The sequence below is a fragment of the Eriocheir sinensis genome, chromosome 38 (assembly GCF_024679095.1).
Source record: "Eriocheir sinensis breed Jianghai 21 chromosome 38, ASM2467909v1, whole genome shotgun sequence".
Classification (NCBI taxonomy): Eukaryota; Metazoa; Arthropoda; class Malacostraca; order Decapoda; family Varunidae; genus Eriocheir; species Eriocheir sinensis.
The window spans coordinates 4,658,310-4,685,250 of NC_066546.1; the positions used below are offsets into that span (position 1 = coordinate 4,658,310).

Genomic DNA, 26,941 nt, shown 5'->3' on the forward strand with positions numbered 1-26,941 from the left:
CCTATCGGCGCTACAGGCCATATGTAAAAAAAAAAAATATATATATATATATATATATATATATATATATATATATATATATATATATATATATATATATAAATATAGTAGTAATAATAGTAGCATAGTCTGTTTAATTTCATCTGTCCACCAACAAAGCGGGAACTTTGATGGATGTGGTACCTGCGCATTTTTATTTGTGATAGACATTCAAGCTTATCTTTCAGTAATATATTTCAATGTTTATGTATACAAAAAACAACTCAGTTGTTTGCATCGATAATTATCTAACATACAAGCACACGAAGAGACAAGCTTCTATCAAATAACATAGTCACAGCATGCTCAAGCAATCCATGTTTTTTTCGATTACATTGACTGTAGTAGTAGTAGTAGTAGTAGTTGTAGGCTAGCAGTAGTAGTAGTTGTAGGCTAGCAGTAGTAGTAGTAGTAGTAGTAGTCCGTTACATTCCTTCTGGCCACTCGTGAACGTAGATGTGGCACCTGCGCATTGAGTTCCTGATTGCGCGAAGATCAACTTTAGATATATTTTCAGTGATATATTTGAGTGTTTCTTTATACAAAAAAAAATCAAGCCCTCTTATATGAAACGCAAACACGCCGTTTTGCATCGATAATATACCATATAAGCACACGAAGGAACAACTTGTATATTAAAATGTATAGTCTGATCATACTCGAACGATCCATAGCCTTTCAAATACTCATATTTCATCTCATTCAGGTACATAAAGTGACATCTGGCTCTCCAAGTGTCTATACACAAGGAATGTTGATGTATTGCATGTAAATAACATGCGTAGCCTAATATTCGAAATAGCCTAGCATCGCATTCAATACTGTTTCATGTTATTTTGATTATTAATCGTTATTTACATGCAGTAAATCAATAAAATACCCTTTATTTGTACTTGCAGAGCCAGATGTCTTTTAATATACTTGAAATGAGCTATCAATCAATGAATATGAAAAAACATAGATCGTTCGAGCGTGACGTAACTATGTTATTTGATACAAGCTTGTGTTTCCGTGTGCTTGTATGTTAGATTATCGATGCAAACGACTGAGTTGTTTTTTTTGTTAACAAACATTCAAATAAATTATTGAAAAATAAGCTTGAATGTCTATTACAACAGTTGATTTTCACGCATTCATGAACTTGAAATGCGAAGGTGCCACAATAATAATACCATTAATAATAATAATAATAATAATAATAATAATAATAATAATAATAATAATAATAATAATATGATAATAATAACAATGATTATAATAATAATAATAATAATAATAATAATAATAATAATATATAATAATTGCAATATATAATGATAATAGAAATGGAAATAGCTGCATACATATATTCCCATTAGGCTATATGACCATCCATCATTCCCTTTCATTAGTTTGTAGTTAAGGACAAAAGTTCACACACAATTACAATGTTCACTTACGCAGACTATTCTACATGAGCACATAAAATAATGATCCAGTATGTTCCATTATAGTCTGATTAGACTCTTTGACAGCTATAGCCTACTCTTATACCGGTATCGCAGTGAGATGTTATAAGTATAAATTAGGACAAACAGACATTTGCAAAGATGATGAAAATGTCCATTTATTTCCTTCTTAGCTTTACGACAAGTCTTAAATAAAGGATTAGAACAGACAAAAGAAATGAAGGAATGAGGAGGCGAAATAAATAACCAACAGGGAGGAGGCGTACAGGAAACTTGTTGGTGATACCATGAAACAAAAGACATAAAAAAAAAAAAAACACGGAAAGGAAAATGTGGATATCAGAAGAAGGAAGACCGTGGAATGAGAACGACGAAAGGGAGGAGAGCAAAATGAAAAAAATAAAGCTGAACAAAATACAATATCAGCATGTCCAATAAAGGCTCCTTGATCAACGGTGTCCCTATGTACAGTGCTGCCCATTACACAAAAGCAACGTTGAAAGTCCCTGAACAACGACGAAATTGTCAAACGCAAAGTAACAATGTAATAAAAATGTCAAAAAAGTTCCTCCAAGAAATTACATCTTCATCAATAGGATATTTAAATACCTGTTCAGGGGCTCTGAACTTACCTGAACGTGTTGCTCTATCCCAGGTGCGCTTCGTCCTGTCCTTTTCTTGCCCGCCGATTCCCGCACTTGTTAACTTTATCCTAGTCTTGCTTCGTCCTATCCTTCCATTGGTCACTATTTCGCGCACTTCTACTCTTTTCTTTAACTTTTTTGTCTTGCCTCATCCACTCCACAATTTTTCTACCTAACAAGTCATTACATCTCGGCCTTGTTAACTTTCTCAGTCTTGGTCTCATTGGTCACTATTTCGAACACTTTACTCTTTAACTTTTTGCCTTGCCTCATCCAATCCATAATACTAATCACTGATGTTCGTGCTTTTCAACTTTCCCTTCTCCGTCATTGCTCAACTCCCGCACCTCTCCATGACAAAAGCCTCAGCCACTCATCACGGAATTATTACCTTTATTCGCGCTTCTATACACACGCTTCATACTGACAGAGAACAATGACAGAGGACTTTTTGGTTTTGATTTATTTTCCCCCTAGAGCTGCTCCTTTACTGTTAAAAATAAAAATAAATGTAACTGTGAGGGCGACGGAATATGACCCCGCTGCAACGCCTTCTCCACGCCACGCACTAGGCTACACCTTCACACACCTCGGCTTCTTTGCTAAGTTTTACGATGCCCAATACACTTTTCGTTGTCACAGTGAATGCAATAAGTTTCCTTTTTCTTCTATATAAGGTCTTTAGACAACACCTCCACGCCATGAACTAGGCTAGACTTGCACACTCGGACTTGCAGACTACTAAGTTTTATGACGTTCAATCCTCTTTTCGTTGTCACAGTGAATACATTTTTACAATCCTCTCTTTCCTCTATAATATGGTAAATAACTTTTGACATCGACAGTTAAACAATAGGAAAAGTGAAAGAGTAAAGAAAGGAAATTATTGCAACAGAAAGGAAATGGAGATGAGGAAAATAAAAAGGGAAGGGAAGAAAACAAAACAAAAAAGCAAGAAATGGGAAGGAAATATTGCCGCGAGGAGGACGCAGACGACGGTGAGGGAGGTCGCTGCAAACCCTTCCCCATATTATTATTCTGTATAGGCTAAATTTTCACGCTCGCACTTGTGGGTGTCTTTGCTGTTTATGACGCGCAGTACACTTTTCTTTGTCACAGTGAATATACTAGGTTTCTTTTTCCTCTTTCTACGGTAAAGAACTAAAAACATCTGCCGGCTGACACCCCCACACGCCGACACGCTGAGTGTTGAATGCGTTCATCTCCACGTATTTACCTCACACAGGTCGGTATATTCAACACCTCAACATATTTACGCACAACTGAAGTTCACCATGTTCACTTGTCAAGTCTTAAAAACGTTTGTTATCAAGGAAACCGTCACGAAAAAAGACTTCACCCCAAACCAACACACAGCTGATGGTCGTCCGCTGTGCGCAGCGCGATGCTGCCTCAATGTCCTTCCGCGCGGCTAAGTAGTGCCAAGGCGTGTTTCAGGTTTTGTTATTATACGTATTGTTCTTATGGTTCAGTCAAGATGTACTATAAATTAGAAAATTTGCGATTTTACAGAACTTTGTTTTGTATACAGAGACTTAAACGACGTACGATTATTTCAATGGTTCTCAATAATCCTACCAACACACACACACACGTTAACCAAGGAATCTTAAACATTAATTTTCTCCTAACCACGGCGACTATATTTTAGTCAGTTTTCTTAACCAAGGAAACTATATAGTTACTCTATGGACTGATCCTGCCATGAGGTACTCAGGATGGGAAGGGGCATGGAGATTAGCCCGGAGGAACCCCAGGGTTTGGCGTTAGGGTGGGCGAGGCGCACCCCCCGGCGTAGCCTCCCATTGACTGATCGATATAGATTACATATAAAGGGTAACCCTCTAGAATCCTTTGACGTAACAGTATCAAATTTGATTGTGTGTAACTTTACAGTGCGTGAAATGAAAGTGAAACCTGTAAACAGGAACAAAAGTGTTTCATGTCTCGTTTTCAAAATTTTACATGCGACGAGGAGGAGAAGGAAACAACATCAAAAAATCAATTAAGACGCTGTTAGAGTAAAGAAAGGTAAGTTGTGATAGTATGGGATGAATTAGGTGATAACGTAGTTTCTAAAAGCAAGATAACGATAGCAGTACCGTAGCAACAGCAACATTGTTATAAAAATAGTACAGATATAGAGAGATAGCGGTATCAACTTTGCAATATTCATACCAAGTTTTAACAACAAAGTGTATACACAAATTGTATATTCTCTCTCTCTCTCTCTCTCTCTCTCTCTCTCTCTCTCTCTCTCTCTCTCTCTCTCTCTCTCTCTCTTCTTCCCACCCCACCTTACCTTTATAGATATCTTTTCACCTTTCTTTTTTTTACAACAAAGGAGACAACTCAAGGGCACAAAAAAAGGAAACAATAATTAAAAAAAAAAAGCCCGCTACTCGCTGCTAAAAAGAATCCAAAGAGGTGGCCGAAAGAGGGGTCAATTTCGGGAGGAGAGGTGTCCTGTATCTGGAAGGCGTTACTTACCTCGAAATACTTGTTAACTGCAGACGAAAACATTATCCACCACATTATTTATTTCCTTAGCGTACGTGTAAATCTTACTCATCACTTCACTTTTCACATCTATTTGAAAATGCTTACCTGCTGCGATATTTTTATTTTATTTACCTGGGTACCTTCCTCCCACAAAATATTTTATCTTCCCCCTGTTTTTAGGTACATATTTTTATATTGCTTGCCTTTCAAAGTATAATAATTAATTTTCCCCTTAACTCTCAGGTCAGTCCTCATACTGGATGAAAGAACCCAGATACACAAGTGAACAAGATGTTGATGACGAACTGCTTTCTACTGTTGTCTGTATTTGAATCAAATGGATAAGACCAGATGTTCAGCCTTGACACATACAGCTCTGCCAAGTCCAAAACAGCTCAACAAATACGTTGAAAACTCATCAGTGTCCCCGGGACCATTAATTAGAACATTCGCAACTAAGGAGAAGAGAGGGACGAGATACCACTAAAATATCATCTAAAAGCTACTACATTCAACTTGATATGAGGGTCAAGTGAGGGACGAAACACCATGGAAACATCAACCATCACCTCCTCATCAACCTTATTACATGGCACAGGAAGATGGAAGAGGTAGAAAATCAGACAAACAGACATAAATAAAATAAGTATGGACAAGAGAAGATAAGAAAGAAGAAAATAATCAGAGTATAAAGTAAAAGAAAGCACAAAAGGGAAAAACAACGGGAAAATGGGTGGATGAATGAATGAAAAAATAAATTAATAAACAAAACAAATTATTAAATCGTGCACCACTTTCTGACCGGCCACCAAAATAGAGAAGACCCGCAAGTTCATAATTCTACCGAAAGAAAATAAGATGCAAAAAACGCAGAGTGCATCTTTTCCTTTAAAACAATATATTATACCTTTACGAATGTAGTATATGATAATACCAACAATTACTTAAACTAAGAAAAGGTAAGTAGAACGTTCTCTTTAAACAAAGTAAACAGAAAAAAGAAAAAGAAAAGCAAATGTCCAGCAACTCCACCTCACTCACTAATCAAATGACAAACAAATTACTGTATGAGCATATGGCAGACATATCATGAATAAATAGTTAAGTAATCAGTAAAATACTAAGTTATGAAGTACGCAACTGATACACAAGGTTGTAAATGTCACGTAATTTTATGAAACCTTCCACAGTAACAGGATAATGTCAAGGAGTATTTTATGAGACTTTTAAATGACAAGAAAATATCAAGGAGTATTTTATCAAACCACTTAGTAACAGAAAAATATCAAGGAGTATTTCATAATGCCCTTCAGTGACGAAAATACATTAAGGCATGATTATAAAACCTTCAGTAGCAGAAAATATCAAGGAGTACTTATGAAACCTTCAATGCCGGGAGAACATCAAGGAGTATTTCGCAAAGTTAGGAAAAAGTGGACGAAGGAAACTATATTAACTGAAGAGCCAACAATTCTTGCCCGAGGAAGGAAAGCTTGATATGATCAGAGAGAGAGAGAGAGAGAGAGAGAGAGAGAGAGAGAGAGAGAGAGAGAGATGTTTATTGTTAACGTTTCTGCCTATGGCGCCGATAGGCTTTTTTGACGGGGCTTGATGGACCGCTCCAGCCCATTATGGCTCAGGCAAGGGTTTTTATAGTAGCGCCATCTTGCTTACCTGCGCCACAACAGGCTTGGGCTGACCATCAGGCCCCATCAAGAGAGCCTTCCGGCGTCATAGGTCAAAAAGTAAAAAAATAAAAATAATAATATATATATATATATATATATATATATATATATATATATATATATATATATATATATATATGTGTGTGTGTGTGTGTGTGTGTGTGTGTGTGTGTGTGCCAGTTCACAAAATACAAATGAGCAAGCTTTATCGGAATATACCACAAACAAACAAACAAAACACACACACGTGTTATACTCTGTTCAAACACAAAATCAATTCATCAAAGGTTCCGCGCTAAACATGGCAATGGAAAGCACACACCGACCCCCCCCCCCACACCCACCCCACACCCACACCCACACGATAAAATATGTATCTGTGTATTTTGCTTCACAAAAGAATAATTATTTTTTAACGTTTACGAACAGAGAGACAGAGAGAGAGAGAGAGAGAGAGAGAGAGAGAGAGAGAGAGAGAGAGAGAGAGAGAGAGAGAGAGACTGGTTCTTGTTTACATTTCCAAACAAGCAAGCAGTAGACCGTATTGGCTATCAGATGGCAACGGGAACGCTTTATCCTTTGTTTAACACCTTTTTACAGTTTCGGTGTTGCTTTCCACAGCATCGTGTATGTAAAGCACTTATTTTAAATCAGAAGTCGAAATAATCACACCTTCAGAAATAATGCGCATCTACCAAAATTACATCACAATAGAGATGCTGGAAAGCAAAATACGGTCATGAACGAAATATTCAAGAGACGAAGCATTTCATTTTGCTTTTAGCCAGTACGGGGCTGTTCATGAGATAGATACGGGCTTGCGCACATCCGGCACTCAGCGGTCATATATACCATTCATAGATGTATATTGAGAGTATCTGGGAAGGTGAAAAGAAATGTCGGAGACGATACAGAACGCCCACCCTAGAGGAAGCTGCTTTAGTAAGAGGAGATATGAGGTTTCCAGTTAAGATTCTGAGTTGAGGTAGACCAAGGATGTTTAGTGTAGAAGGTGACAGCTGAGTGTTAACGAAGAATAAGGGATAGGTGTTTGGAAGATTGTGTCGAGCTGATAGGTGGAGAAACTTAGTTTTTGAGGCGTTGAAGGACACCAAGTTCCTCTTGCCAAAATCGGAAAAGATTGCAAGTTCTGAGGTTAAAAGTTCTAGTCTCCAGTCTAGTACGTAGTTCCTGTTGGGAGGGTCTTTTGTTGTAAAAAAATGACTAATGCAGAGTAGAGTCATCAGCGTACGAGTAGATAGAACTGTTTTGGAAAGACGGTCATTAATGAACAATAGAGTGGGAGATAGGACAGAGCCCTGCGGGACACAACGGTTGATAGGTTTGAGGGAGTACAGCGACCTTCTACCACAGCAGAGATAGAACTGCCGGAAAGGAAACTGGAGATGAAAGTAGAGAGGGGGATAGAATCCGTCAGAGGGTAGTAGTAGTAGTAGTAGTAGTAGTAGTAGTAGTAGTAGTAGTAGTAGTAGTAGTAGTAGTAGTAGTAGGGGTAGTAGTAGTAGTTGTTGTTGTTTTGTTGTTGCTGTGATGTTAGTAGTACAAGATAGTAGTAGCAGATGATAAAAATGGTAAATAGTTAGAATAATGATATTGTAGAAGAAATATTGATTATTATTATTATTATTATTATTATTATTATTATTATTATTATTATTATTATTATTATTATCATTATTATTATTAAAGCAGTCAAGATTTCCGTGTCGTGTGAATATGCTGTTGCAGTCAGTTATGGTGTGTGTGTGTGTGTGTGTGTGTGTGTGTGTGTGTGTGTGTGTGTGTGTGTGTGTGTGTGTGTGTGTGTGTGTGTGTGTGTGTGTGTGTGTGTGTGCGTGTAATCAAATTATCCTCACGTAGAACACTTCATTCCCTCTAAATAAATTTCATCTCAGAAGGCTATAAAAAAAATCCCTTTCGTTATGATCATACCAGAAAGGAAACACATGCAGGGTTGAAGGACAAAAGGTTACATAGTAATACAATATTCACTTACACCGAGTATTCTACGTGTGACCAAATAAGGTAATCTTCCAAGATATTTTTCTTGACGGCAATACTCTTATGCCTTCCTACAACTTCAGCGGTTTAAGAGGGGAGTTCCAAGACACCTCTCTAAACAAATCTGAACCTTTCTATCGTCTTTTTTAACTGTCCTCTTTGCGGGAGCAGCGCTGTAGCGGACGTTTTTGTTTCTTTTCTTTTTTTTCTTTTTAGTCTGTTGGTGCCTCTTACTGGAAAAAAAAAATCCGGCATCGCATGACTATTTGAGAAATTTTGAAAGGGAGCAGAAACATTAGGGAAGATGAAAAAAAAGTCCATGCATTTCCTTCTCAGCTACTATACATTTCAACGGCGGACAAACGCGGTTTTTCGCAAATATCTCCTAAACGAATCGTTGGATCAGTATGACATTTCAGCACACTACAGTTAACATCCGGACCTAATTTATGGCTAACATACCACGATACTATATGTGTTATGTGAGGAGTTTACTCGTGGAAAATAACACAAACCCGACGAGTCATGTTGACGCATTCGAAGGAAAGTGTGCCCCCCCCCCCCCAACACCCTCCCAAACTATTCCTAACCACAACTACTTCTCCCCCTTCTCGCTCTCATTGTCCTTCCTCTTCTCCCCCTAGCTCCTCGCCTCCCTCATCATTCTTATGTCCCTCCCTATTTCTCCCATCACTGTATTATATATTAGAATGTTATGTAGGTGTATATGTATAGATATGATTATTAACTAAGAGCATGGTACAATTCCATGGAGGCAAGACGTATTTCACGTTGATAATTACTGTACAACACCTGGATGCGCCTCGGCAGTCAATGAGTTATACCTTGCCTCTGCTTGAGTCATAGCCTCGGGCTGGGGAAGGGGGATGGTGTGAGTAGGGGGGTGAAGAGGGAAACGAGGAGGGGGATGCTGCGATATTGGGGTAGGGAAGGAGTGGTCTGGGGGTTGTTCGGGGCGTTGGTGGAGGGGTTAGACGAGTACCCCACACTCGTCCGATTCTGTATAACACCTTAGATATGATGACTGGATTAGGCTTAATATCAGTCAGTAAACTCCTAACATAACACACATTGCAATATGGTATATCAGCCATAAATTAGGTCCGGGTGTTAAAGGTAGTGTACTGAAATATCATACTGATCCAACGAATCGTTTAGGAGATATTTGCGAAAAACAGCGTTTGTCCGCCGCTGAAATGTATAGTAGTTAGGGTTAAAGAAGACAAAATAAATAAAACCAAAACAGCAGGGAGGAGGCGTAGAGAGAGGAGCTTAATTGCAAGTAATAACATGTCACGAAAAAGCCTGAAAAATGACATGGGGGATATTAGAGGAACGAAAGACGTGGAAAGAGAACAAGGAAGGGGAAGAGGAAAAGGAGAAAAAGAAAAAGGAAACAAGCAGAAACACACATTTTCGATATATCACTATTGGGAGCAAGCATGGCTACTATCTCCATGGTCTGGAGGGACAATACAATACACACTACTACCCACTACACAGAGGCAGCGCTGAAAGTCCCACATTAACAACAAAGTAACTAAAGTAACTAAATAATGTCAAGAAGTCTCCCTCCATAATTAAATACCTGGTAATTAGCTGTACACACCTGCGAGTCGGCAAACTGAACTAATTTTGAACGCGTCTCTCCATCCCAGGTGTGTCGTGGGCAGCTTCCCCCTCACCAGCGCCGCGCCTCGTCCTGTCCTTCCACTGCTCGCCGAGACTCGCGCCTCGAACCTCTTTTCTCAGTCTTGCTTCATCCTATCCTTCCATTCGTCATTATTTCGCGCCCTTCTACTCCCTTCAGTAACTTTTGGTCTTTCCTCATCCACTCCTTGATCTTATTCACTGATATTTGTGCTTCTCAACTTTCCTCCTTTCCCGTATTTCTACTACATTACATTACGAATTCGTGCTTAGTATAGTTTTGTTCTTGCTTCAGAATTTCTTCCAACACTAAGTGAACAATAAGGAAACAGTGAAGAAGTAGATTATAGTAGCAGCAAAGATTTATACCACAACACGCACAGACTGGACATAATGAAGTTAAATCTTAGGAATAGCGGCTCCTAGCGGGTGCGCGCTTAGGGCACGGTGTGGTGGTAATTACAACATTTCTAGCACGTACGACGGGGTTTTGACAAGCGGACAGGCGTGTTTATGTCACAAGGGTGTATTTTTTCCGCGCGGGCTCTTCCCTTTCTTCACCCCGGAGCTCGCAGTCTCATTGTCCATCGACTTGGAAGAAATCGTGAGGCCAGCGTGGAAAAATACGCCCCTTGTGACATAAACTCGCCTGTCCGCTTGTCAAAACCCCGTCGTACGTGCTAGAAATGTTGTAATTACCACCACACCGTGCCCTAAGCGCGCATCCGCTAGGAGCCGCTATTCCTAAGATTTACCATCATAAATTTTTGCCAGACGTAGTTTACTGTTTTTTCCTTTTCTACTATAAACAGTAAACACCTGCCTCGCCCTCCCGTCCAACCAACCTCACACAAATTAATGTTAAAGTCTCCTCTTTTTCCACGTTAATCCCTCACGACCGGTTAACTCAGCATCGGGACATGATCACACACAGCCCAGAGTCATCACGTTACCTTGTCAAGTCTTAAAAACGATAGTAATCACGAAAAAAATCTAGAAAATAGTTCCGCTACCTCACCACGGCACTGCCAATCGTCTACTGAAGTCTCTTCTTACATGTGTTGGTATCCTTCCGCGCCGCAAAGTAGTTACCAATTTCGTGTTGCCTTTGGACTTCAGCCGTGAGCTTGTCTTACAGATTGGGTGTATTATTAGATCAGGTCAGGCTAAAATAATAAACTGCTCTTTTTCAGAAATTATTTATTTATAAAGACATTACAACAACGTACGATCATTCAATGTTTTCCTATCGTTATCCTAAACACACACACACACACACACACACACACAAACACACACACACACACACACACACACACAGGGATCGTAACCAGAGTCAAACCCTTACACTCCTTGGTCGTAACAGAAGAACTAACAAAATTGGGTACAGTAGTTAGAGCACAGAGTATCAATAGCTTCAAGTCTTCATTGGATAAGCACTTCAGGGACATAGGATTTTACTGACCCTTTTTCGTATGTTTCAGGCACACTGCAGCACGCCTACAACCTGAAGACTTAAAAATTTATCCCACACCTTAGGTCACCAGTATCGTAAGTTAAGGGTAGTAATTTCCTTTTACTTCTCTCTTTACTGTAAAATTTCCATGTCCCTTTCTTCCTTAAAGGCACATGGTGTTCTCTTCTAACTATTTCCTGCTGGCACGTTGCCGGAGGGAGAGGTGGGTCCTACCCACTGAGTTATATACAAGAGGGTTCAACTCCATTTCTCGCCACGGTGAGAGGTGAAGCCACTACTCCTGCCTGTAACTGTGGTCGGCCGCCATAGAGTGACGGATTGGCGACCTTTCCATGATTCCACATGTTTACACTTAACCACTATTAGCTAGCCACCATTATGATATTTTGGAAACCTGAGCCTATCATCGTGTTGATGAGACATTGCTGTATATCATGATCACAAATTTATTGCACTTAGGTATACCTACAATAAAATAATGAGAAAAAAATATGGTAGTGTATAAACATTTTTGTTCACCTTTTTTGCTTCAACTTGTCATTCATGTACTTTGTATTGCATTAGATTTTCGTTTACAGTTTCATATTCACATTTTTCCAATTCAGATGGTATATGACATGTACCAATCTAACAATAATCAGGGGGTAAAAAATGGACAAGAAAATAAAAGTCTATCTGACAGAGGATCGCCGAGGCGCTGGTAACTTGTAGCAGATTTAACTATGTGATGTTAAATTTCTCTGTCTCGCCATCCGTCACCCTAAGATGGCCGCCAGTTGCTTCAAAATCCAGGCTCTGGGAACCCTTTATATCTATATGTGGTTCTACCACACGTAGATTACTAGTAGTAGCGCCACAGGCAGCCAGGTCTTCTGGTGTCTGTTCTTCCTATGTATTCCTATGTATTATGTAACCTTACATTGACGGAAACGAAACCGAAGCTTGTTCCAAGAAAAAAAATGAAGCTTATTTCCACGTCGCGTTTCCTCGATTCTGCATGAAGAGGCGAAGAAGGAAACAACATGAAATATATAAGTGATCATGGTAAGATATAAACTGAGGAGGAGAGATGGTAAATAAATACCAATGAAGTACAGATGATATTTGACATGAACTAGCCAATGGTGGGCTACATGCAATGGTTTGGCTGTGCTTCATTACGCTTCGGTGCCGCCCGAGACTCCGGCTACCTTGACGCTGCCTCCAGCCCCTCCCGCCCTGCCCGAGCTGGTGCCTGCAAAGAGGTTGTTAGAGTAAAGAAACCAATAAAGCTCAGTTGTGAAGGCAAGGGATGAAGTAAGTGACAAATGCGGGGTATAAAGAGCAGGATAGCAGCAGTCGTACCATAACAGGAGTAACATTATCATAATAGAACTATAGTGGCATCAACGTTTAAATAGTCATCACCATCAGCTTATAACAATAAAAAGGTATAGAATTACCAATATTAAAGAAAAATCGACAGGCATTTCCTTCACCTAAACATTCGCTGGAGTAGAAATGCAAAGTATTGGTGGTCATTTGATTTGATATGATTTCACTCAGGCTTAAGATCACCTCGTCTAGACCGCTGGGTCGTTGTGGTCCGAATATTCATGTAAAGTTGTAAGTAAATCAACACAACCCACATCACCCCAACACACTCCCGCGTAGCACAGGCAGTTCTCCCTTACCTTCTTCATACGTGGCATTCTCGACGCTGTGTCGCTGCCGCTCGGTGTCCCTGGCGCCCTTGGGTTGCTTCTGTATGTAGGAGTAGCCCACGAAGCCGGCGGCGGCCACCACGAACAGCACCGCGATGACGATGCCAGCGATGCCGCCCCCTGAGAGTCCTGAGTCTGTGCGAGGGAGAGATGGTGAGGAGGAGAGGGAGGTGGTGACGGAGGCACAGGAGGTGGAGGGAGGATAGTGCCACCCCCTGTGAGTCCCCCCGAGGTGTCTGTAGAAGGGAGAGAGAAGGGGGAGGAGGAGGAGGAGGAGGAGAGGGTGGTAGTGATGTAGGCATAGGAGGTAGAGGGAGGATAGATGCCACCCCCTGTGATTTCCCCCGAGGTGTCTGTAGAAGGGAGAGAGAAGGGAGGAGGAGGAGAAGGAGGTGGAGGAGGAGGAGGAGGGGAGAAGGAGGAGGAGGAGGAGGAGGAGGAGGTGGTAGTGATGTAGGCATAGGAGGTAGAGGGAGGATAGATGCCACCCCCTGTGATTCCCCCCGAGGTGTCTGTAGAAGGGAGAGAGAAGGGAGGAGGAGGAGAGGGGTATGGTGGATGGGGTATAGGAGAGGAGGGAGGAGGTTAGATTCCGCCTCTTGTGAGTGCCCCTCCGATTTATTTATATAGAGAAAAGGGAAGGTGAAGGAGGAGGAGGAGGAGGAGGAGGAGGTGGTGGTGATTGATGTGGTATAGGTAGTAGAGGCAGAAGCAAAGAAAAATGGAATGTGTGTGAACGTGTTTTCTTTTTAGATGATGGAGTGTTTTTTGTGTATTATTTCCGGTTAACTGAATTATATTATTTTTGAATTACTTACGATGCAGTTTAGTGGATTTGTCTTATGAGTATGTGTAGGTGGGAGGTTAGTTTTTTTTATCGCGTCAACTTACTTCCACCGCCGATTGGCTTGACTGTTGTTGTCGGCACCACGGGAGCTGTAGGTTTGTCTTCCTGGACTGAAAGTAATAAAGGAAAACAGAGAATGAATGCACAGGATTGACGAGGAAAACTGGGATGTGAGGGCGTGATACGACTGACTTGTGAACAAAATATTGATGCTCTCTCTCTCTCTCTCTCTCTCTCTCTCTCTCTTACTCTTCTTGGTCTTGCACAGGTAGTAGCGTTTGGCGTCGCATTCGGCGTCGTTCCACTTGCCGGTGTGAGGACGACCGTGCACTGCTCCCCCGCTGTTGGGTTCCCAGTCTGCCAGTTGATGTAGTTCAGGCTCGTTCCGTCGCTCCAACCCTCACCTGTGTTGGAGAGACCTCTGCCTTTATGGCAACATCGGCTCCTTACACGACTCACAAGGCCCATCACCACACTTTCCAGCCTATCAACACCACAAGACCGTGAAGTGTAATTATGATCCAAAATTTAGCTGACTTTGCAGTGTCTCAGACCATGGTGTATACTGATGAAATCCCCGCAGGCCCTCCAGCCTTCAATAATGCGACAAGGTCCTCTTTGAAACCACCAGTGTCTCCGTGATCATCAAATAATATCTGTAACTTCTAAAACCTACCGCCGCCAGCCACCTCCACCAGGCCGATCCAGACTGGCTCGTTGTATACCTCCATGCGCTGCTTGAGCAGCCACATCTCCTGCTGCGAATGTATGGAGGCCAGGTTTGATATCTCCTGCAGACATCTGGAATGGAGGAAGCAAATGTGAATACGGCGCAGAGAAGAGGCAAAAACAGGTTTCCCTCCAAAGGGGAGGTGGTCAGCGTGCGGGCGTGGTTTTCTGGAGAACCCACGTTCAAGTCCCGGCAGCCGCAGCAACAAGCTGACAATTTTCAGTCATTGCCGAGTGGCCTAAAACTGCTCACACGCTATCCTGATGACTCAGACTCGAGCGAAATTCTCTCAAGAGGATCAAGTGGAGTTCCGGAGGGCAGCATAAGTATTGTACCATAAGATTGTGACGACTTAATTTCAACCCACCGTTACATAAGCCAAGCAAGATGGCACCATTATAAAACACTTGCCTGCGCCACTAACGGGCTGGGGCCGACCACCGGGCTCCATCAAGAAAGCCTATCGGCGCTGTAGTCCGTACGTAAAAAAAGAAAAAAAGAAAAAAAAAAAGAATTGGAGTAAATGGGGAAAGTGCAATAGTGGAAGAAAAGGGAAATATTAGTGTATGAGACAGGAGTAAATATGACATGGAAAGAGAAGTGAGGCAAAGAAAAGGCCGCAGTGACAGTGGTGGGCGTGGCGTGGCAGGGGAAAGTGAAACAGGCTATATGTGAGGCAACGGAGACAGGTAAGCGGGAGGAGGCGGGGCATGACGTGCAGGGAAGGTGAAGTAGGGACAAAAAGAAACAAGGGAAGGGGAAGAAGAATGAGGGAATAGAAAAAGACAGCTAGGGGTGTGAGTGCGTGAGACAGAGAAAGCAAGACAATAGTAAATAAAATGACAGAACAGACACGCAAAGTAAAACTGGCAGCAGGCAAAAGACAGAAAATAAAGACAGTAAGGAAAAGACAGTCTAGACAGAAGGGGGGGTGGAAAAAAAGTTACAGTTGATACAATGAGTAGAAAAGACAGCAAGTTAGAAAAAAATATATAGATACAAAGACTGACGGAAAAACTAAAGACACAAAACAAATGAGAGGGAAAAGACAAGGCAAAGGAGACAGTGCATAAAACAGAAGACAGCCGGGAAGAATAAAGGAGACAGAAAGCACGAAGACAGCCAGGGGTGCAGTGGGCGACTCACATCTTGTTGGCGTTGCTCCAGGTCGTGGTGTCGTTGGAGAAGAGGTAACAGTAGCCGCCGTTGAGGTCCGTCCAGCGGTCGTCGGGACAGTAGCCGGTGACGGGCGGGTCGGGGGTGGGCACCGTCGCTGTCGATCACCCCAAAATGTTACTCTTAGTTACAGTCATTCTAGTCATGGTTATAGGATGCTTAACACATTCATGAACCCACGACAACCCCTCGACACACTGCTACCCACCGTTCGTGTATTTACAGATGAACGTGTACGCGTCGTCACAGGCCTTGGTGTACCAGGCACCGTCGGTCACGTCCAAGGCGACGCAATTCGACAGGCTGGTGTTGGGTTCGTGACGGCCCCAGTTGGTGAAGGTCGTCGGCCAGCCGTCTGACCACGTGAAGGTCTCCAAGTCCTACGGGGAACGCGGTGACTGTCAGCCTGTGTGACTGGCTATGTATACGGATGCCTAAACACAATCTACTTCATATAAAGCTGATGATGAGAAGTAACAAAGTCTTTCCGACGGCCACTGCTTGGTGCAAGTTGGGGCGGCAGTGGCTGAGTGTTCAACGTGCGGGAGAATCCGGGTCCAAGTCTCGTCCGCTGCCACAAGGTGACAATTTTCAGAAATCGCCGAGTGGCCTAAAACTACCCACATGCTGTCCTGATGACCACCCATCAACCCAGACTCTAGCATATGATAATTTTGAAGCCGGCCAAGATCCCCCTGTAATAATCCCTAATGTACCTCCCGAAACCACCTGGCTCAGAATACCAATGGTCAGTGTGTGCTCACATCCTTGTTGGTGAAGCCCGTCCATACGGCGGCGAAGGCGTTCTGCTGCGCCGCCGCCCAAACGAAGCTGTCCTCGGAGATGGTCACGATGGACACGAGGTGGGCGCCCTCCCCGGCACAGGTCGCCTCGGCCTCCTGCACGAGGAAGGGAGGAGTAAAAGGCTTGAGTCTTCTTACAGTCTGACAGGTTACTGCTACGCACGAGAGTGGAAGAATAAATGTTGAAATAGCCTCAGCGTTTGACAGGTGAGGCAAAAGAGTGAAAACTAAAATGTTTCAGCTATCCAATAGCCTGACAAGCTTTCCCACCCCTCCATCCTTCCCCATCACAAAGTTTATCCCTTTATACGTGTCCTTCACTGACACAGAACACCTGCAGCCTCACCTCCCACTTTTGCGGGGTGTCGACGGCCCTGTAGCACGCCCCGTTGTATTGCGTGTAGGCGGAGTGCGGCTCCGGGCAGTTGTTGAGGGTGTGGTGGTCAGGCAGGCTGGGGTCTAGAGGGGGGGGGGGTACAGGTGAGTACTTAGAACAAAGCTGGGGAATGATAGCAATGAAAGGGAGTGGCAGTGTACAAAGTGAAAAGGAAGGCTGGCGTCTAGAAGGAGGAGGTGGTGGGTACTAAGTGGGTAGCTGGGGAATGACAGGGTACAAAGGACTGGGAAAGGCAGGCTGGGATATACGGGGAGGACAGGTTGGTACTAATAGGTAGCTGAGCGATGGTAGAAATCAAAGGGAATGGCAGGGTACAAAGGGAAGGGAATGCAATGAAATAATACAATTATATTGGTGAGGAGAAAATAATCGCAAAGAAAGGGCACCGAAAAGGAAACAAAAATACAATGGGTGAAGAGGACGTGAAAGGTATTTAATTGCCATACAGGTGGTTTATTTGTGCCTTGGGTAACGGTTATTCAGCGCACAGGTGGTTATTGATAAGTGCTTGTTTTGGAGACAGGTGGGAAACTATAACAGTAGACAGGTGATCAAGAGGTGATTAAGAAGTGGGGCGGATGATTAATAAGTGGATAAGTGGCTAAGTAGAGCCAGACGATTAATTGGTAAGGGATGATAATGACGATGATAGTTAATCAGTGGAAAAATGGTTAATTAGTAAATAGGTGTTAAATCAGGTGATTAAGTACTGCACATGCTGTCAATTAGTGAATAGGTGGCTGATTATTGGTCACGTCATTACTAGACAGGTGATTAAGCAGTGGACAGGGGGATCATTAGTGGACAGGTAATTAGGTTGTGCTCAGGTGGCTGAATACTGATAGTGTTAATTAGTGAACAGGTGAATAGTTTGAACACAAAGAGTAAATCAATAAACAGGTGGTTGAAACGGAAGAGAGAAGATAGAGAAAAAAAGGAAAGCTAAAGAAAAAGAGAAAAGAAAAAATAGGAAGAGGAGAGGAGACCAGAAACCAAAGGGAACAAAATGACAAAGGAGCGAGAAAGAAGAGATTGGAGGGGAAATTTGAAGGAAGGAAGAGATATGAAGACACCAGAAGGTAAGGTGAAGAGGAAAAGGAGAGAAGGAAAGCCAAGAAACCAAAGGGAATAAAAAGACAAAATAACAAAAAAGAAGATTAGAAGGAACGTTTGAAGGAAAGAAAAGGGGCATGAAGGTATTAGAAGGAACGTTTGAAGGAAAGAAAAGGGGCATGAAGGTATTGGAAGGAACGTTTGAAGGAAAGAAAAGGGTATGAAGGTATTGGAAGGAACGTTTGAAGGAAAGAAAAGGGCATGAAGGTATTGGGAGGAACGTTTGAAGGAAAGAAAAGGGCATGAAGGTATTGGAAGGAACGTTTGAAGGAAAGAAAAGGGCATGAAGGTATTGGAAGAAATGTTTGAAGGAAAGAAAAGGGCATGAAGGTATTGGAAGGAACGTTTGAAGGAAAGAAAAGGGCATGAAGGTATTGGAAGGAACGTTTGAAGGAAAGAAAAGGGCATGAAGGTATTGGAAGGAACGTTTGAAGGAAAGAAAAGGGTATGAAGGTATTGGAAGGAACGTTTGAAGGAAAGAAAAGGGGCATGAAGGTATTGGAAGGAACGTTTGAAGGAAAAAAAAGGGCATGAAGGTATTGGAAGGAACGTTTGAAGGAAAGAAAAGGGCATGAAGGTATTGGAAGGAACGTTTGAAGGAAAGAAAAGGGTATGAAGGTATTGGAAGGAACGTTTGAAGGAAAGAAAAGGGCATGAAGGTATTGGAAGGAACGTTTGAAGGAAAGAAAAGGGCATGAAGGTATTGGAAGGAACGTTTGAAGGAAAGAAAAGGGCATGAAGGTATTGGAAGGAACGTTTGAAGGAAAGAAAAGGGCATGAAGGTATTGGAAGGAACGTTTGAAGGAAAGAAAAGGGCATGAAGGTATTGGAATGAACGTTTGAAGGAAAGAAAAGGGGCATGAAGGTATTGGAAGGAACGTTTGAAGGAAAGAAAAGGGCATGAAGGTATTGGAAGGAACGTTTGAAGGAAAGAAAAGGGTATGAAGGTATTGGAAGAAATGTTTGAAGGAAAGAAAAGGGCATGAAGGTATTGGAAGAAATGTTTGAAGGAAAGAAAAGGGCATGAAGGTATTGGAAGAAATGTTTGAAGGAAAGAAAAGGGCATGAAGGTATTGGAAGGAACGTTTGAAGGAAAGAAAAGGGCATGAAGGTATTGGAAGGAACGTTTGAAGGAAAGAAAAGGGCATGAAGGTATTGGAAGGAACGTTTGAAGGAAAGAAAAGGGCATGAAGGTATTGGAAGGAACGTTTGAAGGAAAGAAAAGGGCATGAAGGTATTGGATGGAACGTTTGAAGGAAAGAAAAGGGCATGAAGGTATTGGAAGGAACGTTTGAAGGAAAGAAAAGGGGCATGAAGGTATTGGAGGGAACGTTTGAAGGAAAGAAAAGGGGCATGAAGGTATTGGAAGGAACGTTTGAAGGAAAGAAAAGGGCATGAAGGTATTGGAAGGAACGTTTGAAGGAAAGAAAAGGGCATGAAGGTATTGGAGGGAACGTTTGAAGGAAAGAAAAGGGCATGAAGGTATTGGAAGGAACGTTTGAAGGAAAGAAAAGGGCATGAAGGTATTGGAGGGAACGTTTGAAGGAAAGAAAAGGGGCATGAAGGTATTGGAAGGAACGTTTGAAGGAAAGAAAAGGGGCATGAAGGTAAGGCAAAGGAGGCGAAGAGAAAGGAGGACCAGAGGAGGCAGCCAGGGCGTCACCCACCTTGAGTCATCATACAAATGGCGCCAAACTCGTCGGAGCAGCTGATGTCGTTCCACCTGCCCGTCTCGGAGCTCACCTCGACGCACTCCTCCTGAGGCACACAGACAGACATAATGGTAAGGATTCATCGCCGCCTCTTCATCACTATAACTACAACTATAGTTTAACTATCACTATAACTCACTACCACCATGCTACTGTTGCCTGGCCACTCGAAGCAGAACACTCGTGATTTAAAGGAAACTTTGCTGCTCCTTTACCAAACCTCATCAGTATTCTCACACTTCAGTCTAGAGGAGAGATTACATGATTCGCCGCCTTTCATAACATTCTCCATCATCCTAATTGTTTTACACTCCCTCCTCAAGGAGGCGGTAGCCGAGTGGTCGGCGTGAGGGTGTGGTCAGCCCGTGGACCTAGGTTCGAGTCCCACCAAAATAAAATTATTTTTTAAATCATCGCGGAGTGGCGGAAGATTAACCACATGCTGCCCGATCTTCAATCAACCCAAACTTTAGCGACTTGGTTGATGTGGAGCACCGAGGGGCAGCATGGGCCAAGCAAGAGTCATACATCACGGCAGCCACTAAAAATAAAATTCGCCTGCGCCACTAATGGGCTGGGGCCGTCCAGGAGACCCTTCAAAAGAGCCTACCGGCGCTGCAGGCAGCACAAACACACACACACGCAAAAGAAAGAAGAAAAAAAACACCCGCGCCACCCCTGCGTCTTGTCTTCTCACCACGCCCTGGCCGCCGTTGGGTTCGTTGGGTCCCCAGTTGGTGTAGCTGACCCTCGTCTGGTCCACCCACACGAAGCCAGACTCGTAGCGCATCCCGATCCACAAGTGTTGGTCCAGGGTCACCATCGCCGCCGTCAGGTACGCTGAAACGACACAGGCGTCAGCGTGGGGGGGAGGAGAGAGAGAGAGAGAGAGAGAGAGAGAGAGAGAGAGAGAGAGAGAGAGAGAGAGAGAGAGAGTTTATACCGTATCCCGCTCTGGGAGATGTTTTAATTTCCTCTCCACCAGGTTCCTTGTCTTCTACAATGTTCTGTCTCGTCTTTATTTTTTGTTGTTCATCTGCTATCACCTCTAAGCGTGATAAGGCTTGTCAAAACCCATTTTGTTAACGTCACTAGAATGCTTTCATCTTTTGTCTGTTCACGGATAACCGGTGCACGCCTTTATCTCCCCATAGTATACCCATCACTTTGGCCTCCATTTCTCTCTGAACACTTCATAGCTCTGACCGTCTCAGAAAACAGCACCCATTTTCTTTGCCAGTCGAAGGAAGAAACAACCCCCGTTTTCTTTGGCTGTCTACACACCTTGCTCGCCGACGGAGTGGATGCTGGCCAGGTCCAGCTGGTTGTCCTTGCTCAACTTCTGGCACACCTGTCTTGCCGTGGTGAAGTTCATCCGATCCATGATGAAGTACACACATTTGGTGCCTGCCCGGGACCATCAAGGGTTGCTTGGATTAGGTTCACAGATGAATTAAGTACAAAAATAGATTGGGAATGTGGATTTTTTTTAAACATGGGAGGCAGCTCAAGGACAAAAGCAAAACAACAATAACAACAACAACAAAAGCCCGCTAGAAGCTGCTCCGAACAAAGCAGAATGGACGAGGGGCCAAAAAAAAGAGTCCACTTTCTGGTGGAGAGGTGTCTGATACTCTCTTCGTGAGTGAGTTCACGTCGTAGGCAGGAGGAAATACAAACTAAGGAAGGCTGTTCCAGAGTTTACTAGCGGAAGAGACAAAAGAATGAAGATGCTGGTTAACTCTTGCATAAGGGGTTTGGACAGAATAGGTTTGAGCAAGAATAGAGTCGTGTGTAGCAGGCAGCGGGAGGGGGGAGGCATGCAGTTAACACGTTCACAAGAGCAGTCAGCATGAACATATCGATAGAAGATAGAAAGAGATGCAACATGTCGACGATATTTAGAAGGTAGAAGACTGCTAGTAAGAGGAGGTGAGTTAATGAGACGAAGATCCTTTGATTCCACCCTGCCGAGCAGTGCTGTGTGTGTGGAGCCCCGCCCAGCACGATATGCATACTTCATACGAGGAAAGCATGTAAGGCACTAATGTATATAATATCTTGTACATATTAATGTAGGAATTTATGTGTCGAAACACGGCTCAGGATCATGCCACCGGATGTTTTATGAAAGGTAGCTGAGTGAGAGAGTGGCATGACACTAGAATCTGCATCGTAGACACCGGAAGACTGAAACTTCCGGCGAACAGCGATGCAGATGCAACCAGCGGGCAGCACCAGAAGCATGCAGCAAGCAGAAGAGAGAACAGGGGCGAGGCATCGAGACAGGTGCGCCTCCGCTCTGGGTGCGGCTCGTTCAAGTGCGACTCCTCACATACTGTAACTAACTTTAAGAGTGTAAATATAGTTTAACAAAAAAAAACGCACACGCTTTATGTACCAGTGAGAGAGAGAAAAAAACTCAGAAGTGAATTAAGGCAATCCGCTCGGCCATATTTACATCACTCCTACTCACAACTTATGATAAGGCCTATTTTGTTATCTTGCCAATTCAATCAACTTGTGAAGCAGGCAACGGTGACTCCGGTCCTGACAGAGAGGTAACAGTGTGAGCCTGAATACCATTAACAAACTTAACACGTATCAACATAAATATCCACCGAAAACTTATAACAAGCATCTGTGAGGGGGATAAGAATGGAAAAGGATGGACAGGTAGACCGAGAAGTAATGCAAGTGGAGGACAGGTGGAAAGATCATTTGGTGCATGTTTCAGGAAAGAAGATCGATCATAGTGGAGTAGAAGATAAATGTGTACATCTGTTCTGGGATGAGCGAACAGATGAATACATGGAGTGATGAGTGTTTGGGGAAGGTACAAGTGGAGTGGTAGATACATTTGGTGCATGTTTGGGAGGAGAGCGAGTGAATAGATGAACTGATCAATCTGATGCCGCGGTGCAGTGGTTAGCGTCCCTGGCTACGTATCTGCGGGCCTGGATTCGAATCCCGGCCTGGGCAGTCGGCGGGCAGCCCACCCAGCTGTTCATCCTTCCTTTCGGGCTGGTCGATAAATGTGTATACCCGGGAAACCTGGGGAAGGTAAACTGTGGTGACCCACTGGTCCTGTGTCTGGTTAGGCTTCTCTCCCAACACAGACTCAAAGGAACACCGGGACGGAGATGAGCACCGCCGCCAAGCGCAGCTGTGGCGTATGCTCCCACGTTTACCTCTACGGCTATACAAGGGAGATACGTCAATAGATACACTTACAATAGCTAGAAAATCTAACCCCTTTTCCATACCTCTTATTTACCAGACGTGGCCAGTAGAATCTACGTACTTCACCATTACAGGAAATAGAACATCACAAACCATTTCTCTAAACAGAGGAATCACGGGCGGCAACAGGCGCTAAGTGAACCCTTTTCCCATCCCCCCAGGTCCCTCAGGTGCCCCGGAGCCCGGATAGTCACCTGTGTGTATCCAGCCTTCGGGGCAGTGACCGTCAGGGGCCTTGGTTGTCTGGGGCGGCGGATGGGTCACGCCTTGGGGCCGTTTGCAGATACGACCCGAGGTGTGGCCACAGTTCTGGTCGTTCCAGTAGCCGTAGTTGTTGGTGTACATGCAGATGCAGTCCTCCTGGTCTGTGGGAGAGAGAGAGAGAGAGAGAGAGAGGGTGACGTGGGGGAGGAGGAAAGAGAGGAACAGGGTTTTCATTTAGTGTTAGATGGAGGAGAGGAGAGGAGAGGAGAGGAAAAGAGAGGAGAGAGAGAGAGAGAGAGAGAGAGAGAGAGAGAGAGAGAGAGAGAGAGAGAGAGAGAGAGAGAGAGAGAGAGAGAGAGAGAGAGAGAGAGAGAGAGAGAGAGAGAGAGAGAGAGAGAGAGAGAGAGAGAGAGAGAGAGAGAGAGAGAGAGAGAGAGAGAGAGAGAGAGAGAGAGAGAGAGAGAGAGAGAGAGAGAGAGAGAGAGAGAGAGAGAGAGAAAAAGTAAAATAGGGAGAAAATGTGTAGGTTATTCTCTGTCTTCCTCTCTCCCTCGCTCCGTCCGTCCCTCACACTGATCCCTTCCACCCCCTCTGCACCAGCCTCGTCACCAGGCCTTACCATTCACGTTGTTCGGCTCGCCCAAGGCCCAGTTATCGTAGACGAAGGGTTCACCGTCCAGCCACTCATAGCCCGTGCCCAGCTTCGCCCGCCCTCCTGTCCACATCACCAACCCCGCCTGTTCGTAGATCTGGAAGTACATGGATTTGTGAAGGAGAGAGTGAAGGAGCTGACTGATACGTGCATGAGGAATGAAGGATAGAAAAACAAAACTAAGGAATCGGGGAGAGAAGGACGATGTTGCTTAAATGATGGAGGAAGAGAAGGAGGAAGGGAGGGTGAAAGGAATGAATGAATGCAGGAAGGAAGGAAGAAAAGAAGGACAGAGTACTGGCTGGAAAGAATGAGGGGGAGGGAACCAAAATCAAAGACAGAGACATGATGAAAGAAAAAAAATAAGGGCAAGAGATACAGATGAAAATGAATAAACGAAACTAAAGAGATCGGAAAAAAGAGCGTAAGAAAGAATAGCGGAAAAAAGTGAATGAATGAGTGTATGAATAAATGAGTGAATGTACAAACAAAACACACAAACAGCTGGTGCACCGCTCTCTGCCTGGCACCGAAACAAAACACACAAACAGCTGGTGCACCGCCCTCTGCCTGGCACCGAAACAAAACACACAAACAGCTGGTGCACCGCTCTCTGCCTGGCACCGAAACAAAACACACAAACAGCTGGTGCACCGCTCTCTGCCTGGCACCGAAACAAAACACACAAACAGCTGGTGCACCGCTCTCTGCCTCCTGGCACCGAAACAAAACACACAAACAGCTGGTGCACCGCCCTCTGCCTGGCACCGAAATAAAACACACAAACAGCTGGTGCACCGCTCTCTGCCTGGCACCTAACAAAAACACCCAAACAGCTGGTGCACCGCACTCTGCCTGGCACCGAAACAAAACACACAAACAGCTGGTGCACCGCTCTCTGCCTGGCACCGAAACAAAACACACAAACAGCTGGTGCACCGCCCTCTGCCTGGCACCGAAACAAAACACACAAACAGCTGGTGCACCGCTCTCTGCCTGGCACCGAAACAAAACACACAAACAGCTGGTGCACCGCTCTCTGCCTGGCACCGAAACAAAACACACAAACAGCTGGTGCACCGCCCTCTGCCTGGCACCGAAACAAAACACACAAACAGCTGGTGCACCGCCCTCTGCCTGGCACCGAAACAAAACACACAAACAGCTGGTGCACCGCCCTCTGCCTGGCACCGAAACAAAACACACAAACAGCTGGTGCACCGCTCTCTGCCTGGCACCGAAACAAAACACACAAACAGCTGGTGCACCGCCCTCTGCCTGGCACCGAAACAAAACACACAAACAGCTGGTGCACCGCTCTCTGCCTGGCACCGAAACAAAACACACAAACAGCTGGTGCACCGCCCTCTGCCTGGCACCGAAACAAAACACACAAACAGCTGGTGCACCGCCCTCTGCCTGGCACCGAAACAAAACACACAAACAGCTGGTGCACCGCCCTCTGCCTGGCACCGAAACAGAGAAGCCCCGCAAGTTTATATATTTCCACGGAAAAATAAATAATGAAAATAACAAAGTTCATATTTTCTCTTAAAACAAGATATTATACCATTATGAATGCAAAGATGCAATTACACAAACACTCGTTTACACTATAAATGATAGGTAATTCTTTAACAGAATAAGTAAAAAATGATAGACCAAATGACCAGCTCTGAGATAAAAAAAAAAAAAAAAAAAGAATAAGCAAATGACAGACAAATTATTAAATAGATTCATAAAAAAATCACAAACATTTCCAATACAGAACAAAATGTGACGATCCCAGCTTTTAGTTCCCTTAAAACAACTACACCTCGAGGAAAAGTAAAGGCAAATACTAACAAACCAAACCAAACCTAAAAACAAAACAAAAGAAACACACAATACTCACATGTTACAATTTAAACTTAATCATATTAATTTTGTAATCTAATACCTATCCAAACTATGTGACTGTGTCAGGTAAAACTCCCCTACAAGCCCCTCCTCACCAGACTCAATCCAGTAGTTCTCGTTGGAAAGAGTGGACGCCAGTTCCCCTCCCCACCTGTGCTCCTCATTTATTATACTTTCGCACATCTGTAAACTGACCGACTGTGTGTAGTATAGCTCCCCTACAACCGTCTCCTCACCATAGACTCAATCCAGTAGTTCTCGTTGGAAATAGTGGACGCCAGTTCCCCTCCCCACCTGGGCCCCTCATTTATCATACTTTAGCTTCGCCACATTTGTAAACTGACCGACTGTGTGTCTTATAAACTCCCCTACAACCGTCTCCTCACCATAGACTCAATCCAGTAATTCTCGTCCTCGGTAAGAATGGACGCCAGCTCCCTCCATCTTCCCGGCACAGCCAGAGCCCCATACCACGTCTGGCCCGGCTCGTCCACGGTGGAGATGAACTTGTAGCAGTGCCCGTTGTAGAGGTACCAGGTGTCGTCGTCCGAGCACTTGTGGATCGGTGGCTTGGTGGGCACGGTGGCGGTGGTCAGCATAGCGCCTGAGGGAGGGCGGATAAGCTGTGAGGGTTGTGTGGGATAAAGATTTGGACTTAGGAAAGGTTGTTGGTTGTTTGATGGATGTGTGGATGTTGTGTGTGTGTGTGGGGGGGGGGGGGGGGTGAGAGAGAGAGAGAGAGAGAGAGAGATAGAGAGAGAGAGAGAGAGCTTTGGTGAGAGAGAGAGAGATGCTGAGTGGAGATCTAGAGAGAGAGAGAGAGAGAGAGAGAGAGAGAGAGAGAGAAGGAAGAAAGAAAGAAAATGAGAAGAGGAAGAACTGAAAGAGAATTGAGAAGAGGAAAAAAAAAAGAATAAAGGGAAATGAAAAGAAGCACACTGAAAGAAGAA

The 26,941-nt window shown here is 43.9% G+C and overlaps 1 protein-coding gene across 1 annotated transcript in view; it reads right to left on the reverse strand.

Moving 5' to 3' along the window:
* Positions 1–11,253: 11,253 nt before the first annotated feature.
* LOC127008794 (macrophage mannose receptor 1-like) overlaps positions 11,254–26,941 on the reverse strand; it is a 46,491-nt gene continuing 30,803 nt past the window's right edge. Inside the window, 16 exon segments of the mRNA XM_050881194.1 lie at positions 11,254–12,746; positions 13,186–13,350; positions 14,107–14,172; positions 14,312–14,386; positions 14,389–14,466; positions 14,739–14,863; positions 15,939–16,065; positions 16,177–16,348; positions 16,733–16,867; positions 17,118–17,230; positions 19,949–20,039; positions 20,691–20,833; positions 21,278–21,400; positions 23,431–23,601; positions 24,060–24,189; positions 26,378–26,595. Of these exon segments, the coding sequence (XP_050737151.1) occupies positions 12,670–12,746; positions 13,186–13,350; positions 14,107–14,172; positions 14,312–14,386; positions 14,389–14,466; positions 14,739–14,863; positions 15,939–16,065; positions 16,177–16,348; positions 16,733–16,867; positions 17,118–17,230; positions 19,949–20,039; positions 20,691–20,833; positions 21,278–21,400; positions 23,431–23,601; positions 24,060–24,189; positions 26,378–26,595 (2,009 nt within the window). The 3' untranslated portion in view covers positions 11,254–12,669.